At 40.3% G+C, this 17,604-nt stretch overlaps 2 protein-coding genes across 4 annotated transcripts in view; both read right to left on the bottom strand.

Moving 5' to 3' along the window:
- Positions 1 to 17,604, bottom strand: part of LOC119901686 (disco-interacting protein 2 homolog C) — a 220,763-nt gene that overhangs the window by 80,974 nt on the left and 122,185 nt on the right. For all 3 annotated transcript variants that reach the window (XM_038717269.1, XM_038717268.1, XM_038717267.1), the window contains exons 2-4: positions 14,664 to 14,735; positions 6,096 to 6,206; positions 1,278 to 1,403 (exon numbers count right to left, since the gene is read on the bottom strand). In XM_038717269.1, the coding sequence (XP_038573197.1) occupies positions 1,278 to 1,403; positions 6,096 to 6,206; positions 14,664 to 14,735 (309 nt within the window). The remainder of the gene's footprint in view (positions 1 to 1,277; positions 1,404 to 6,095; positions 6,207 to 14,663; positions 14,736 to 17,604) is intronic.
- Positions 9,944 to 11,467, bottom strand: LOC119901690 (tripartite motif-containing protein 16-like). Its single transcript, XM_038717276.1, has one exon. The coding sequence runs from the start codon at positions 11,450 to 11,452 to the stop codon at positions 9,959 to 9,961; it is 1,494 nt and encodes a 497-aa protein (XP_038573204.1). The 5' UTR covers positions 11,453 to 11,467; the 3' UTR covers positions 9,944 to 9,958.

Here is a 17,604-nt window from a genome sequence, read left to right as displayed (position 1 = left end):
GTGTTTCTGATCCTTTTAACCTCCCTTTCTTTCTGACGTCTGAGTTTAACACAGCATGCCTTGGTTAGGCACCATGAAGATAAAATAATTCTATCTAATAAGTGTAAATGAGTGTTCACAGTAAATAAGACAATAAAACATCATTATAGTGAGTGATAACATTAACGATAAGTGTATAATGGTTTTAATTGACTGTATAAAAATTGTTTTATTCATGTCATGTACTTTTTGAGGCTTGCAAAGTACTTTGTACTTTCACATCACTCTGTGGTAATGTACTCCAGAAAGATGTTCATAAAGGATTTAAAGATTAAATTGAACCACAAAGAATCTGTTACGGCTTTATATTGTAAGTTTTCAAAGCATCAGAGCTGTATAACCAAATGTAATAAAAAGAAAAGAAAAAGTTTTACTGTCTAGCCAAAAATCCCCACATATCAGAGCAGAACAAAAAATATTTTTTTTATCAGTGTCACCCAGAATGAACAATCTCTGCCTCATGTATCACTAAACCTTAGCGTTTCGAACATGAATAACTTGTGGCTGACCGAACTGATGACAGAAATGAGAGGAATGTACTCCCCAAGGTTTCCAACATAATCTGCTTAAAATGCCAAAGTAGTGATTACAGCAAGTTTAATAAAGTAATTCCACTTTTCTTGCAGTATTGACACTCTTTTGATCTATTGATGATCTATTTCCACAGTGCCTATCAATCTCCAGGTTTGACAGAGAAAACAATCTTTTCAGTCACTGAAGGCTCATCCAAGTCCGTCATCGGTCAAAACCACTGACACAAGGAGGAAATCAATACTGCAGCTACATCACCTGCTGCAGCAGCTTCACAATCATACAGACTGATCTCTTGCTCTCTTTATGGTTAAATAATTACTGTAAGAAACGCTAAAAAATTTGGCATACATAAAAATTTAAAATGTGCTTCTGAATGTGGCTGAAAGCTGCTTAGACTGAATAAAATGATAACATATCTGTTAATGTAGAGCTGAGCCTGACGGTTGTCTCTCCATTTTTCATCCGACCGATGCATTTAATTCCCGGTGTGTAATGAACATTGTGCTGCCAGACTTAATATTCATCATATTTGGCAGAACACTGTATCATTCAACACATTCAGCACATTCAACACATTCAGCACATTCAACACATTCAACACTTTAGTTAGAAATCTGGCACAACATTTTTATATGATACAAAAATTTCAAAAAGGGTTATAATTTTGGCTGTGCTTGTTGCAGAACTTGAGTTTGGTTCTGTACCTGGTGGGGTGTAGGCATCCATTGAAGTCTGGACCACCAGCGACCGCCGCTTCGAAGGCATCGGCACCGCCATCTTCCTCTCTTTGTGCTTAGCCAGGGCCGCCTGCACCGCCTCTGTGTGCACATCTAGAGACACACGTACAGCAGATTTAACGGGTCACGTCAGATTCATCTTTCGGAAAACTTTCGATCTAAACAGTAAATGATCACACAACAAAAAAAAAACCCACACAGTTTGCTCTGAGGCTGGATCCAGTTTGTGAAAGGCTGAAACGACAGTATCATGACTTTGATTTGGCCATGCACCTTTTTATTATTAAAACTACGTTTTGCAGTATATTTTATGTCAGTGTTGGCTATTCCTAAGCCATGCCACAGTATCTTACATTTTTGAATGAGTTTTTCCTGCCTGTCAGAAAGCCATTGATTTCTTTTCATTTCTGTGCAGTCAGAAAATGATCTGGTAGGTGCTTAAAACGTGCTTGACATTAATAGTCCATCATTTCTGCATTTGACATTGGGGAAATACACATCTGAAAACTTAAAACTTAAAACATTGAGGTTCGCCTGAGGAAATGGTAACCATTGATGTATTTTATCGCTGATATTTAGTACATGGGTTAAAACACACTGCTGCGGTCCTAATATTGGTCTAATGAAATAAAATTGTCAGAAATGTAATTCATGTTTGCTCTAAAACTTCTTCACACTTCTGCATATAATGTAAACAAGTGACTCCTACATTTTTCTAATTTCATTTTTCTAAACATCAGCGGTGTAGTACTGTATTCAAGTGCAATTCTGAGGTGTGTGTCACTTTTTGTACTTTTTCATTTGATGCTACAGTACATATACATATAGTACATTTCAGAGGCAAATATTGTACTTTTTATTCCACTATGTTTAAAAATGTACAAATGCTTCTTACACATTGATGTTTCAACAATTTAATGACATACAGTATCAGTCACAGGGGATATTTGTCTGCAGAACAAATACTTTCATTTTTGATACTTGATGGCACTTAGCTAATAATACTTCTGTTCTTGTAGTTCAGAAGCATTTTGATTGCAGATCTTTTACTTGTATTGGAGCATTTTTACGTTGTGGTACTTTTACTTAAGTAAAAGGTCTGAGTACTTTTTTCACCACTGATAATCATAAACATGGCAGGGCTGACCAAATCAGTAAGGAAAGAAGTTTACTTTTCAGGCAGCAGTAATGGCTGAGGCGTCCAGTGTAAATATTGAGCAAGGGTGTTAAATAATACAGAAATCAGAAAGCCCATTTAGCCGAAGCACGAACACTAAGGGACAGAGAAGAAAAACAGGAGCAGGACTGTCAGCTGGCCTCTATATTTCTGCCGCAGTGTTCTTGTTACAATGAAAGCCGTGTTCCCATTTATTCACATTCAGTTTACGAACACAATCACTCCTAGCTTGACAGCGGCTCCCATGAGGCCCTGTGGTTTCCAACTGGATTATGTTCAGGGAGTGTCGGCGAAGACGTTTTGCAAATTAGTGTTTCTAAGAGCGAGATAAAGCGTTGCGATATAGCCACAGCTGGGTTTGTTTGAATGGTGTCCATTGCTGTCAGAAGGCAAACACACAGAGCCTGGCGGTACAGAGACGGCAGGCTGTTGGCCAGATAATGACATAAGTAAGACTTCTGTCAGAATGAATGGGGCTCACAGATGTACGTTTGTTTGGCTTGTATGTGTGCTTATGTAGGGGGACGGAGGTCATTTAAATTTCAAGTGCACATTTATTGTCTTATGGTTGACTGAGTGTGACTGTACAGTGTGTCAAAGTGAGTGTGTGTGTGTAGTGTTTAAAGGCGCTCACAGCTTTTCTTTCTCAATGTAATGGGTTAAAAGGTTTTTACAGGATTTACTTTCCGTCAGATCAAACTCAAACAAACTGAACCCCTCCAAAAGCACGTGGGAACTTTGTAATAAAGTAAGCTAGGTTATCCCACTGGGCCAAGAATTCAAACTTTCAAATAACAGCTTGTCTCTTTTCTTATTGGACTACTGCATACCTTTACTGCCCGGAATGTAAGCACAGCAACTTCTTACAGATTAATTTTGTATAAAATGCCACTGAAAATAATTTACCCAAGTTCAAATCCCCAAGTTAATCCTATATTAAGCTTTACTGGACACCAGATGGAACAAAACCAAACAATACATGTTGCGAGAGCTGTGACAGATTTGTTAAAAGCTTGTTCTGCAGATCTATGCCAAACATAGGATTTACTGAGAGAGGCTGAGAATATCAAACAGTACACTGTGTCATGATAACGCCCAGGGTGACTGTTCTCAGAGGGGACTGGGATTAAGAGTGGAGGGCTTCACAGGTCCAAAATATTGGATCTGATGCAAAACAGATCGTGGAAAACCTCTGAAAACAATGTGCACAAATGGATTTTTGACCCGAAAAGGAACTAAGGATTAGAGCTAAACTGATAAATCTGCCAGCCGGCATATGAGAAAGAGAAATGTAATTTAGAAATGTCACCACTGCATCCAGCAATTTATCTAACAGAGAACCACTGTAGAATTTTCATCTATCCTGCTTAGTAAGTATCATTCTAGTGTGTTTCTCCATCTTATGTGTTTATGTTAGTGCTGGGCAGCGATTCAAATTTTTAATCGCATAGTGCATTGCGCACTTGTAATTTAAATGCACTGCTATATACACAAAACATGTGGTTTGCAAACACTTTAAACAAACAAGGTGCTTTTTACCAGCAGTATTCCGTTTACACAGCAGCAATAAAATATTTCTTGTAAATCTCAACTTAAACATTAATGTAATCAAACCAAATATAAAACCAAAGCTGTTTGCCACTGCCAGGGTATTACCTTTTATCTATCTTGTTAAAACAAGTTACGAACACGTGAACGAACACAACATCATAACAGGCAACTTCTGAGCAACAGGTTAACATGGAGGGAATTCGCATGGCAGAGCATCCCCGCAAAACTAGATGAAGGCCTATCAGGTAAAGTTATGTATACTTTTAACTTAAGTTAAATAGGCTACAGCTTTGTAGCGCACAGAAGCCGTTGCCATGGTTACTATCCATCTTCCCTAATACTAATCAGAATGCAATGTGTAGCTATCCACTTCACTGTGGCGTTTGATCGCTTGTCTTGATTTTGTTCATCTACTTCTCCCACACGCTGCATCCGGCGTAGTCTGCTGAAGCCTCCCTCCGCTGCTTGTTTGGGTGGCTGATTTGCAGGCTGATCAACATCCCGCCCCTCCTGTGACCCATGGTTTGACTGGATGTGTATTCAGAGCCAGTGAGCAGTGAACTTTCAAAATAATAATAATATAAACTGCATGAAAGTGCGATAAAATAATTAATTAATTAATTAATGAACGTGATAATAATGCGTTAACGTGCCCAGCCCTAGTTTCTATTAAAAGAAAATACTATCGGCCAACATATCTTTATCAAATAGCCATCTTGGCCACAACAATCCGGTATCGATCAGGCTATAATGAGGACAATCAGCTGTTTTACATGAAAGAGCACCAAACAGCAGATGTAGTTTTATCTGTTAACCCATTGTGTTCCTTGTTCCCCACAACCTCTTCCAAGTGTGGGCAAGCAACTCTACTGTGATGATTATTATGACACACCACGTGTCCAGAGCTGCAAACAAATCCTCGGGTGTTAGACATATGACATACTGACACCACACAGACCCAAAACCCACAGTGAAAGAATGGGACCCAACCCAGACTCAATACTACTCAATTAAATTCTCTTCAGTCTCTGATACTAGGAACTGAGAGTACCCATTAAGACAAGATCTGGAAAGAGATCAGGAGCACAGAGCAATGATTCAACGTGAAGCCAAACCAAATATTTATTTCTTTATTTAATCCATATAGTTCAGCATTTAATATATAAGATAGCTTTTCCTGCACATCAGTTTGTTCCCAGCATCCCCTCTACTGTGGGGTGGGGAAATATTTTCATCACCCTAGAATTTCAGGGTGTAGGCCAATCCATGATCTGCATTGACATAAACGACGTGCCATCACATCCTTTATCCTGAACCCATCGAGATCCCAGTTAGCAGATATTTGGATATATGTAACTTCGTAGCGGCACCATACAAACACATACTAGATACAACTTTACAAGATGAGTAAACCAATTTTGATGGGGTTGATTGGGTGACCCTTTAAGCTAGTTAATACAGTATTTCTATCTGCTTCTCTACATATAATACATGGGTGATAAAATGAACTCCATGTATTAGTATTAAAGAGTATTAAAGAGTTATACCAGTTATAAAGCTTGTTTCTTTATTGATATGCAAATGTATTCAGCAAAGACCTCCAAAACATAATCACATCACAATCTTTATTAGGAGAACTTAAATTAAAAAATGTTAAGTTATCACACATAACCCACAATGCTAATGAGATGACTAAAGAAAGCTAATTAGCATAGTGATTAGCAAAGATTTCTTTGCCAGCATCACCTCTGTGTTTTATGTTGATGCATCTGGTCTGTGTGACGCGAATGTGGGAGTAAGCCATGTCTTTGTTTCAGAGACACACATACAGATGCCACCATGATGGCCATCCTGCAGTGTAATTGGTTTCCCTCCCTCTCCACCTCAAGCTGATGTGTGGGGAGCATTCTGGCGCAAATGGTGGGTGCTACACATTGGTCGTGGTTGAGATGAGTCCCCACCCCAAGAAGCGGTTTGATTATCTATCATAAAGCGCTATAAAAATGTTATTATTATTATTATGAAGACACAATGTCCATAATGACCCTGCTTTTTACCTGATCTGTAACGTTCGTCTCTGGAGCCAGAAGACCGCCGGCGGTGGTAGCGGGAGGACGAGGACGGAGTGACCGGGGTTCTCCTCTCCTGGCCCATGGGCGGATCCATTCCTGGAGCAGAAACATTCAGATTGAAATCCCTGCCTTGTCATATCTTTCCAATGTAAAATCAATTCCATAGAATAACCCAACAAAAAGTTGTGCTTTTGTATTTTTGTTTATTTCATGAGTATTGTGTATTGTGTAAGTATTTTAAACCACCTTTACTTGGAGTAACTCAGTCAAATCTGAACGCATGATAAACACATTTGTAGATTCCTGGCTGAGGATCTTTCTCTCCGATGTCATCGTAAGTAAAAAACAAAAAGAAACTATCTGCTCAGAAACCATAAAAGAAGAAGCTCCTTATAACTCCAGAGCCTGCCTGAGAAGTTTTCCAGGTAATCCACTGACAGTTGGGGTCGGGGTGCAGTCGGCTCAGTTTTGTCTGAGGAGAGGACCATAGTGTCAGAGTCTGAACTCCTGATCTATGACACAATAAAACCGAACAGCCTGACTCAGCAAAAAGAGTGATCACAAACCAGCCCACACACAGACACACACACACACACAGTCTAAGAATCCACTTCTTTCAAGGAAATTCAGTTAGTGTTGAAAACAACTGCAATCTTATAACTGCAATGTATTTTCCAGATATCTGAGACAGCTATGAACCAATTTGTAAACTTGATTTTGTTTTTGTTTTTTTACAGTGTCTATTCAATTCAAGGGGCAGCTCGCCAATCAGATCATCAAATACAAGCACATAGTACACAGAAAAACAATGTCCAACACAAAACTAAAAAAAATAAGGCTAAAGCTAATATACACTATATTGCCAAAAGTTTTGGGTCGCCTGCCTTTACGTGTACATGAAGGTTAGTGACATCCCATACTTAATCTGTAGGGGTTAATATGGTGTTGGTCCACCCTTTGCAGCTATAACAGCTTCAACTCTTCTGGGAAGGGTGTCCATAAGGTTTAGGAGAGTGTTCATGGGAAGAATGAAGCGCATTTGTAAGGTCAGGCACAGATGTTGGACAAGAAGGACTGGCTCGCAGTCTCCACTCTGATTCATCCCAAAGGTCTTCTATCGGGTTGGGGTCAGGACTCTGTGGGGGCCAGTCAAGTTCCTCCACACCAAACTCGCTCATCCATGTCTTTATCGCCACATGAGATGCAGCAACTGGGATAGATACAAACACCCGTATGCCTGCACAAAAACACAGACACGCCAACAGAGAAAACAGCCTCCCTACACACCAATCAATAAGTCTGATGATTACAACCTCCCTGTTACCGACAGCTACGACCGCTCCGGAGCTGCTGATCTATGAGCATCCATCTCAGCTTTACACTTCCACCCTCATCTGTCTTCATTAGAGCTCTCAGCGAGGCTCAGAGTATCGCTGCTGCTCACCAGAAAAGCTAAAAGTTGATTAGCCGACCATATAACGACTACCAGCCAGCGCTGGACTATATGACAGGTCTGGGAAATACCTCGCTTTGCTATTTCCTCTGGGGAGTCTGGATGGATGGATGGATTTCCCCTCCTGACTAGCTCTGCTTGCTCTTCTTTCCCTCTCATTTCTTACTCACATTCTTTTCTCTGCATCTTTTTCACAGTCCACAATAAATCAATTATGGAATATGTTATGGTACATTTACATTCAGTTTGTCTTTCATACTGAGACTGAATTATCTCAACAGCTGTTACATGGAATGACAGGACATTTACTACACATAACCACGGTGTGCAAAGGATAAATCCTACTGACTTTGGAGATTCCCTGACTTCCTGTAGCACCACCAGCAGGTCAAAGTTTTCATTTTCCTGTGAACTATCTCAACATCTACTGGATCAATTGGCACAAAAAGAGGTTTATGGTTCCAAGAAGAAAAATCCTATTTACTTTGGTGATCCTCTGAGTTTTGAGGTAGTGCCATCATCAGGTCAAATTTTTACTTTGTCCACTTTATGGCAAAATACTAGCAAAACTAATGACATTCCCATCACCCTCAGCTGTACTGCGTTTATTGCTCATTTGCAAATGTTAACACGCTAACATCCTCAAGTATGACGGTGAACATAAACATTATACAGTACCTGTTTAATATGATCATGTTAACATTGTCTTTGTCAACATGTTAGCATGCTGACATTAGCTTTTAGTTTAAAGCATCACTGTGTCCAAGCCTTCTACAAAATGAGCAGAATTGGACATGGTCAGATTTTTACAATGAAGGGTGCTACAAAGCTCTGACACTCTCATGTTGAGTTTAATTGCTCTTCAGCTTTAAAAGCTAAATAATTTCACAAAAATCATGATTCTGTTATAAATCTCAATTATTGTGAAACTGGACATATGTGACTTAGCCTGATTTCCACTTCCACAGTTAGCCACAGAAGGACGTAAACATGTCCTTAATCAAGTGTTTGCAAATCAGTACTTCTGCTCTAGACCTGTCAATAAAAAGAACGACAAGGAAGAAGTTTTCATCAATTGTGCATTATCATTATGGAAGAAAAGCATTTTAACAGATGTGTTTAGATAAAAAAAGTCAGCCAGTAAGTGAAATTATTCAACAAACTTAAAGCTTTTTTCACCCCCCATCACACGCATTTTTTTTCCTATCGTCTCATGATTATATCCCTCTCAGACTGCTCTAGAAAACCACGTTTACTCCGCAATGTCTACGTGCAAAAATCCTTCATAAAAGTACACTTGATTTAAACCTGCAGGTATAATACAAAAAAATTCAAATAGGTAGCTGATATTCAAGAAATAAATCAATGCATTTGACATTACTGGAATTCCCTAGTTACCCCCCATTCATCTGACACTTCTTACAACAAAAACTCTAAACACTATTTGACCCAGATGTGATAAGATGTCACAGGCATACAGTGAAACCTTAAAGGAAATCAATGCAGGACTCTTCCATTCCCCTCCTGTCAACCACTGCCTGTAGAAAGACACTAAATTCAATACAGAACTGAGACGGATGAAGAGGACAACACTGACACCAACCAAGAGCACCCCAACTACCCTAAAATGTAACAGCAACCAAACACAGAATGTGTTACTACACTCATGCTTCAGACAACACACCCTATTCAACACAAATAGGAAGGAATTTATTGCTACAAAAAACAAATAAGATGCTAAAAATACAATACAAAAATATAAAATCTATACAGTAATTAGGGAATATATTTTGAAAAGTAATATGAAAATATACTGCACATATAATATATAATACATATCCACAGTACAGGATGTAATCATATTCACATAACCAGCTCTTCATAAACCATTCATCTTAACAAATAGGTTAGAGATGGTACTAAAAAAAGTAAAAATCTTCATCTCAATCTTGCAGTTCCTTAAAAGTTTTCCCAACAGTATAAATATCATTTTAAAACATGAAACAAAATCTCCAGAGCCACTGTTCTTGGTGTATAATTTAAGGTTTCTAGTGTGTTCCTAGATCAAAGACAGAAAAGCTAACAAAGGCCTGAATAAATCATTAAAAAAGTTCACATGCCATGGCTCACACTTGGTTCTGAATAAGAGATGAACAGTGTGCAAGTGTTCTCAGAGGGAAAGTACATTAATGCTGAACAGTCTAAGAGATTGGTGGATCTCATTTGAGTCATTTACACGCAACACTTATTTCACACACAAACAAACCAAGCATTACAAGCATGTCATCAGTGGGACTGACAGGTAACTCATTCCTAGGTTTGGCCATTTGTTAGTCTACACAGTCATGCTTGCATAAGGCTGAGTATCAGTACAAACAAAATGTTCATCAATATCTTAATAGCTATATGGGCTTTTTTTTTTTGGCCCGTTTGTTGTTGTTGCTGTGAAACTACTGTAAAAGCCCAGAACACACATTTTGGACAAAACCCAGCTGAAGTCCCCTGCTCTGCTGATATCCTTGTATGCAACTGCAACTAAAACTCCTCTTCCACTCCTCTCCACCTCCCAGTAGCAACGTCCAGTCAGACTCTCTCTACTCAGTACCTGCCAGGAATAAGCAAATCTTTCTGGATGAAAGGAATACTTCTGTTCTTCTCTTGTGAATGCTGCATTTCTGCCCTCCTTAGATATTGACAGATATGAATTTGCAGTGTTTGGATCCAGTGTGATTTGGCATGCATACTGTAAGAAATTAGTTCTTGTCTTGGGCTCTGCTTGCAGATTTAACGGTAAAACATCAGCTTCAGTCACTGTCACTGAGATGTTTTCATATTCTTCACCAAGAACCTCCTGTAGTCTGTCTCTGGCATCTAAAAGAGCCCCTGCAACCTTCTCAAAGTACCGCAGACGGCGGACTCTGACACTGGGTGGGTCCTTAGATTCACTGAGATGTGACAGTGTGAGGTAACATAATAGAAAACGAGCATGATCCTCTGTGTGTGACAGCTTCTCCAGCTCAGCATCTTTCCTCTTCAGCTCAGTGATCTCCTGCTCCAGCTTCTCCTGAAGCTCTTTGACTCGACTCACTTCAGTTTCCTGCTGGGATCTGACCTGCTGCTTCACATCGGAGCGTCTTTTCTCCATGAGACGGATCAGCTCGGTGAAGATCTTCTCACTGTCCTCCACTGCTTCATCAGCAGAGCCATTGATAGCCTCCACCTCCTGCTGAAGCACCTTCACATCTTTCTCTCTGTCCTGGATTCTCTGCTGGATGTTTTGTCGACTCACCTCGAGCTGTCTCTGCCTCTCAGTCCTTTCTGCTGCAGCTGAGACTGTGTCGTGGCCTTTATGTTCATCCACAGAGCAGAGATAACAGATACTCTGCTGATCAGTGCGACAGAACATCTTCATCACCTCTTGATGACGAGAGCAGATGTTCTCCTGGAGCTTTGCAGATGCTTCCACCAGCTTGTGTTTCCTTAAGGGAGCTACAACATAGTGATGTTGGAGGTGTTTCTCACAGTAAGAAGCCAGACAGAACAGACAGGACTTGAGGGCTTTCAGTTTTCTCCCAGTGCAGACATCACAGGCCACATCTTCAGGTCCAGCATAGCAGTGATCAGCAGGAGCAGCTTGGAGTCCAGTCTTCTTCAGTTCCTCCACTAAAACTGCTAACATGGTGTTTTTCAGCAGGACAGGCCTCGGTGTGAAGGTCTGCCTACACTGAGGACAGCTGTGGATTTTCTTCTCCTCCTCTTCATCCCAGTGGGTTTTAATACAGTTCATGCAGTAGCTGTGTCCACAGGGAGTAGTCACCGGATCCTTCAGTAGATCCAGACAGATTGAGCAGCTGAGTTTTGCTTGTTGAAGTTGAATCCCTTGTGCCATGTTGCTTTCTGACAAGTGCAGGTGTCTGTTGACTGGAAGATGAGAAATGACTGAAGGAGTTGCACTTCAACTGAACATGTAAGAGAGGGAGGGGCTTTGCAGGCTTTGTTTCATTCCAGAAAAAGGAGCAGCTTTGAAAAGGAAGTCTGTTCTTGGTTCTTGTAAAGTTTGACTATTCTGGTTTTAGGAGTTATGGGAATAGTGGAAATAATAGTAGATTCATTCCAGAACATGAAAAAAAATTTTTAGAGAACATATTAGACCTTATGTGCATCTAGATGGATATCAAGAATCCTTGTCTCATTGGGTAGGCACTGTGTGCTTTTAAGAGAAGAATGTTTTGGTTATGTTTGCCTTTCCCACTAAGGCTTCCTTCACCTTTTCCCAAAATTTAGATTTTGTGTACCCAGTTCCTTCCAAAGGTAAGTCAGTCACTGGTGTTCAGGCATATGCCAGAGGGGCCGGACTATTTGTTTCGGGGTGGGCCTGTCAGATTGATATTAATATCAGTGTTTCCCACACATCAGCTTTACTTGGGCGGCCGCTCAGGTACATTAAGGGCCGCCCAAAATATTTGGCGACCCATTTAAGCATTTTGCAGAGAAACACTGAGAGAAATGATCATCCATTACGTTATAAGACTCAGAAGGTGGATATTTTACAAGCATGGACGAGGTAAAGCAACAGAGAACACTTTGGTGCAGGTGCAACTGCAATGTCGGTTTCGGCTTTGATTGGCTTCCTCATTAACAAGCCTGCTCCACACACCCGCTGGTGAAAACGCTATCGCGGGTCATTTCGGCCACTTCATAAAACAGCCCACTGCTGATGGAGAAAGTCAAGAGGGCCGACAAAGAGAAAAAGAAAGAGGTAGGGCGAGCCGCTGTGTTTGCAGCAGAGGTGTATGTTCCGTGGTTGTGTGGAAATATTAGAAGTGAAGGCAAGGAGAGCAGAATTAAGCAGGCTAGTGAGTAATATTTTTATTCATGTGTATTCCAATGTTGAGAGCAGTGTGTGAGAAAACTATTTTCTGCAATGTTCTATAGGCTACTGTGTTCATGGATGTTGCTGGAATCGGTGCAGCCAGAGAGCCCTGGTCTTCTTGTAGGCTAGTGCTGGGAGGAAGGATGCTGCTGTAGGCCTAGCAGAGACAGGGAGGAGGGTGGTAGAGGTAGGAAGAAAACAGTCGCACAAAAATGTTCGCGTTGGAATTGACTCTGCAGGAGAGAAAGACAGTAACAGCAGACAAACAGACAGAGAGCACAGACTCTACAACATACTCAGATGGACATCCATTGTTTGAACTGCATGTGCAAATTTGTTTTGTGCTCTTAAAAAACTATTGAGCATTGTGTGCCAGTCACAAACATAAACTGTTACAAATCTGTAGGACCCCCAGACCCCCCCACTCATACATTTTATCATCAAATACTTATTCAAAATAGTGTTAAAATATCTTCTCGTCTTGTTCTTGTGACCAAAGTCTTTCATCACACCCCTATTTTCAGACCTTATGTCACCTCTTTTCAACACAAAGTGACGCACTTGCTGTTACATACAGTCGGCCTACTGCTTATATTATTTCACCATCTGTAAACAAATGTAGCCTAAGTAGTAAATTTGTGTTCGTGGGGATACGTGGTAAGGTGTGCTTGCGTGGCTACAGTGCCAGGGCTGAATTTTAGTTTTGAGTTTCAGCATCTCCCTACTACATTCATGTTCTTTTTGTCTATGACTAAAAACACCTAGTTTACTAGTAAATAATTGCAACAAGTGAAAATCATTTTATCTAAAATTGAATGCAATTGAGAGTGCTGGATATCACGTCCCCTCTGAGTAAACTAAGCCTAATCTATAAGGTGAGATTGTGTAAATCTGGGTAACTGAGGGAAAATCCATTACAGTGAACACTGTAAAATGCTTTAATCAAACGATATCAGGCTGACTGTGTACCAGGCAGTGCAGATTAACGGGCCTTAAATACATCACAGGGAAGGAAACTGTTACTAGGGTGTATGTGTATGTGTATGTGTGTGTGTGTGTGTGTGTGTGTGTGTGTGTGTGTGTGTGTGTGTGTAAGTGTCTGATATAGACAAAGGGAGTATTGTGCTGCTCGGTGTGTGTGTGTGTGTGTGGGGGGGGGGTTAAGATAAAGGGGGGTATTGTGTGTATGCATATGCGCACTAATGTGCATTACTGATAAAAGCGCATACAGGACTGAAAGGAATGAACAGTATAAGGTCAGTGTGTCATCCGGTCCCCCATAATGAACTAGGGACGACCCCCCACTGGGCCTGGATGTGAATACCACACATTTTCTCCATCCCACACCCCTCATTCCCTCCCATAATGTACTTCCTGACATCCCCCACCCTACGAAGACACACACACACACACACACACACATACACAAAGTATATTCCAGTTATAGCTTTGGCAGTGCCAGTGTGTCTGCTGGTCTCCAGTGACACTCCAGTCCCACCCTCAGCAGTCAGTCTGAGGCAGTGTGTCAGCCACTCTCCGCAACTTGCAAACTAGACTTTTAGATCATATGTGGTCGGACTCAATAACATCCTCCAGTGGTGTGTTACCAAAAACAACTCAACTGGTGATGATTTATTAAATGTATGACATCAAACGTTCCAGTTTCCTTTTAGTAAAACAATGAACCCTAACCGTGCATCTTGGAAGTCTTGGACAAAAACATCTAAATAAATAAATGGGTATTCTTGGAAATCAAGTTTTCTTTATAGTGAGAGTCCAGCATGTACAAAAACATTATGCACACCCATTTCAGCTATGAGCTCTTCACTTTGCCATAGGCCTGTTAGGATTAAAACACACATAGCTGAAACTCCACTGTGAGAGGGTCATGACCCCGTTTGGGATGTCAAACTCATTGTCATACATGATTGTGACACTTCAGTGGTAAAAAGATTTGTGAGTTGTTAAGACAGAAATTTCGCCGTGTAATGTGGCAAAACAACTAAGTGACTGAGCATTTTCATTTGCCTTTTATGTGACTATTCTGACTTTGTTTATCATTTACTAGCAACTTTTTCACATTTTCTCATTTATTATTTGGTGTAATTTTTTTATATTTTTATATATTGCTCTGATAGCACATGCCGACACATTTTTTCATGAACTGACTGATAAAAATTCGGCCAAATGAAAATGTAGGTAGGAAGCAAGTAAAAGCCAGTTTTACCTGGTGCAGGTGGGAAAAAGGCTCCAATCAGCTTGGACCGCTTCTTCTCATAGCCCTTCTGTGTAATGTCACCTGCCAGAGAAACACAGAGAGACATTAACTTTCCATATTCTTTTATATGCAATACTGAAGCCCGGAAAGTCACAGCATAGAATCAAGCACATTCATCGCTACTGTAAATGCAGGTTGACCCAAAAACCTCGAAGAACGATGTTTCAAAGTATGTCTAAGATATTAAAGCTAGATCGAATTAAGGCTAGAACTGTATAAACATATGGAAAAGAAATGTAATTCCATCTGTGTTTTATCTGCAGATAAAACAGTTACCAGCTGAGTTATTGGAAACAAATGAGAAAGCAACAACAAGGCTGACAGAAACGCACAAAAAGCTGCAATCTAAGACATCATAACACAAAGCAGTCAGAGAGAAAGCTGTTTGACTGATCACATTATGCTTAGTCATTCTCTCCAGTCAACCAAGACCAGATGGTACAGTTTGGGTGTATGGGTGAGTGTATGTGCATAAATTTGGAGCTCAAAGTACTGCAGATGCACTTAATTCACCTTTCACAGTGCGACAAACCACCTCAAAACCTGCTGACCAATCTGCCCGTGTGAAGTGATAAATCAAGCCTACCTAAGGTACCATCAGCAGATTTGCATGCAGCACAAAGCAAAATCCGAATCCAATAGCTCTTTCATAATGAATCTTGGCGCTTTGTTTTAACCACCAGGGAATACCAGACGGGAGGAGTTTGCTATATTTACAAAGAAAGTTCTGGGAAAGACAGCCAGAAAAGTTTGGGAAATCACCGGGAAGTTAATGAATGTCAGCTTGCTTTTAATTTGCATTGTCTTAGTGCATTTAATCCCACCCAACCTGTATTTCAAGTGAAGAAAACAAATATTATAAGTCACTGAAAAATACTTTCTGTGTGAAATAAGGCAACAATTTTAGAGGAAAGCAGAAAGCCAAAGAGAGAGGTATCATGGGAATTAGAGTTAAAGAGCTAATAGAAGTACCAGAGGCATATTCTTTGAAGGCATATGATATGTGATATGTGGGTAAATCAGTTTGTAATGTGCACGTTAACTACTCGTCTATCAAACTGGTAATGGCAGGTGGATGAAAGAGACGGAGGTGCAGTCAATTCGGCTCTTATAAGAGAAAAAATATATAAAAATGCAAAAGTGTGTGAAGTCTAAAGATTAAAAGAAAAGAAGTTGAATGATGCTGTACATGTCTTAATAGTGATGGCAAATGCACTGACCAACAGACATTCTATGCTTTTCAGTAGTATAGTACTAATGTTCTGCAATTAAGTGACCTCTTATTTTACTTTCTTATTATTTATTTCCACATTACATATTTTTCACTTAATGTGACATTCTTTTTTTCTCCCTGACACAGGTGGACAGAATAAGATGAACATCTGAAGCCTTTATACACAAATTCTTAGTCATAGTTTGTGTTATTTCATTTGTCCATGTTCCATGTGTTCCAGGCAACTGTTAGTTTTGTCTGTAACTAGAATTAGTACAGTCTGTGTATTATTTTTTTATAAATTAAACTCTCAAAAATGCTAAATACTCCTTCTTCTTTTTTTTAATTCACACTCAGAAGGCCAAAGTGTGCTTAGAGATGTTGTGACAAACTGTAGACAATGTCTGGCGAGCTGTGGAACAAGCTGTGGAACAATTTCAGGATTTCTCTGATCTGTAGGAGGACTAAGTAAAAAGAATTTTCAAAATTCAGAGAAAATCAGAGTGAAGAGCGTCGCCTGACTCAGGCAGTGAGAGATGCATGAAACAGACCCGAGTGACGCTAAACCTGCAGCGGATTTGTCGAACACGGAAAAAGCTGTTTGCGCGGCTGACTTGACAAATCCTTCTTAAACACACATACATGTGACTAACTCGCTTGGATCAAGAAACCGACTGTGGGCACAGACGTCATCAGTGACAATGTCAGCACAGTGTGTGTGTGTGTGTTTCTGCTAGCGTGAAGGCAGAACACATGGCAATAATTTGCATCTCTGGTAGGGGATCTGACTACCCCGCAGAGAGAAAGAAAAGACTGGCAAATGTTTCAGTTTGACAAGAGAAAAAGAGACACTGAGGGAGGTTGAGACACATGGGATAAATGGGGGGAGGTCTGACCTTGCCTTCAAGATACTAACTTCTTAAAACACACACACAGAGTTACCAACCATCCCCTTGACTTAAATAGGATTTTATCAGGGAAGAGGAGTCAAAGTCAAATGAACATGTCAGTCAGCGAGCTGTTCTGTTACATCCTATAACAGCTCTTATTAGTAATCTCCATCCAGACAGATAGCGAGACAGGCAGTCAGTCAGTCTGTCAGTCAAACAGTCAGTCGGCGGACAGGCAGTCAATCAGGCTGGTCAGGAGCTACCATATGGAAAACTACAAAATCAACACTGTCAAGGTTTTTAAGTCTTTATTCCCCATCCAATGTTAGCAACAAGGTACGGTAAGGCTTTATTATTCCATGGGGGCCATTTGTTGCACAGCCAGCAGTACAATCAACCCGCTAAACAACACAAACCATTAACTCGATGCTGTTTTGAAGGCTGATAGCCGCAGGGACAATTCAGTTTTTAAATCTATTGGTCTAGCACTTTGTTAGGTTCCATCTACAACAAGATGGGAGCAGCCTGAACTCACTGAACAAGGCTCAGGATTGACTGGTCCTTCATTCTGATTCTGCCTTTGTATATTTGGGAAAGGTCATTCAGATTCATGTATTAAAGACTGACCCAAACCAGCAGGTAAAAGAGAAGGTTAGAACACACTCAATGAAACAAGAATTAAACGTTTTCATATCATTAAAACCCCTTAGCCTCTCATAAAAATGCATGCTGATGGGTCTTTGCACAAAGAGCATCAGTATTTGGTTCAAAAGTTAACTTGTTATCA

Source organism: Micropterus salmoides, unplaced genomic scaffold (assembly GCF_014851395.1).
Source record: "Micropterus salmoides isolate LMB-PRFRI ecotype aquatic unplaced genomic scaffold, ASM1485139v1 Ms_hic_scaffold_14, whole genome shotgun sequence".
Taxonomy (NCBI): domain Eukaryota; kingdom Metazoa; phylum Chordata; class Actinopteri; order Centrarchiformes; family Centrarchidae; genus Micropterus; species Micropterus salmoides.
Note: the sequence above shows the minus strand (reverse complement) of the source record. Positions and strands in the feature narration are given on the sequence as shown.

What these genes read in the sequence shown, in the direction of transcription:
- LOC119901690 (XM_038717276.1), bottom strand. Translation starts at nt 11,452, where the DNA reads ATGGCACAAGGGATTCAACTTCAACAAGCAAAACTCAGCTGCTCAATC.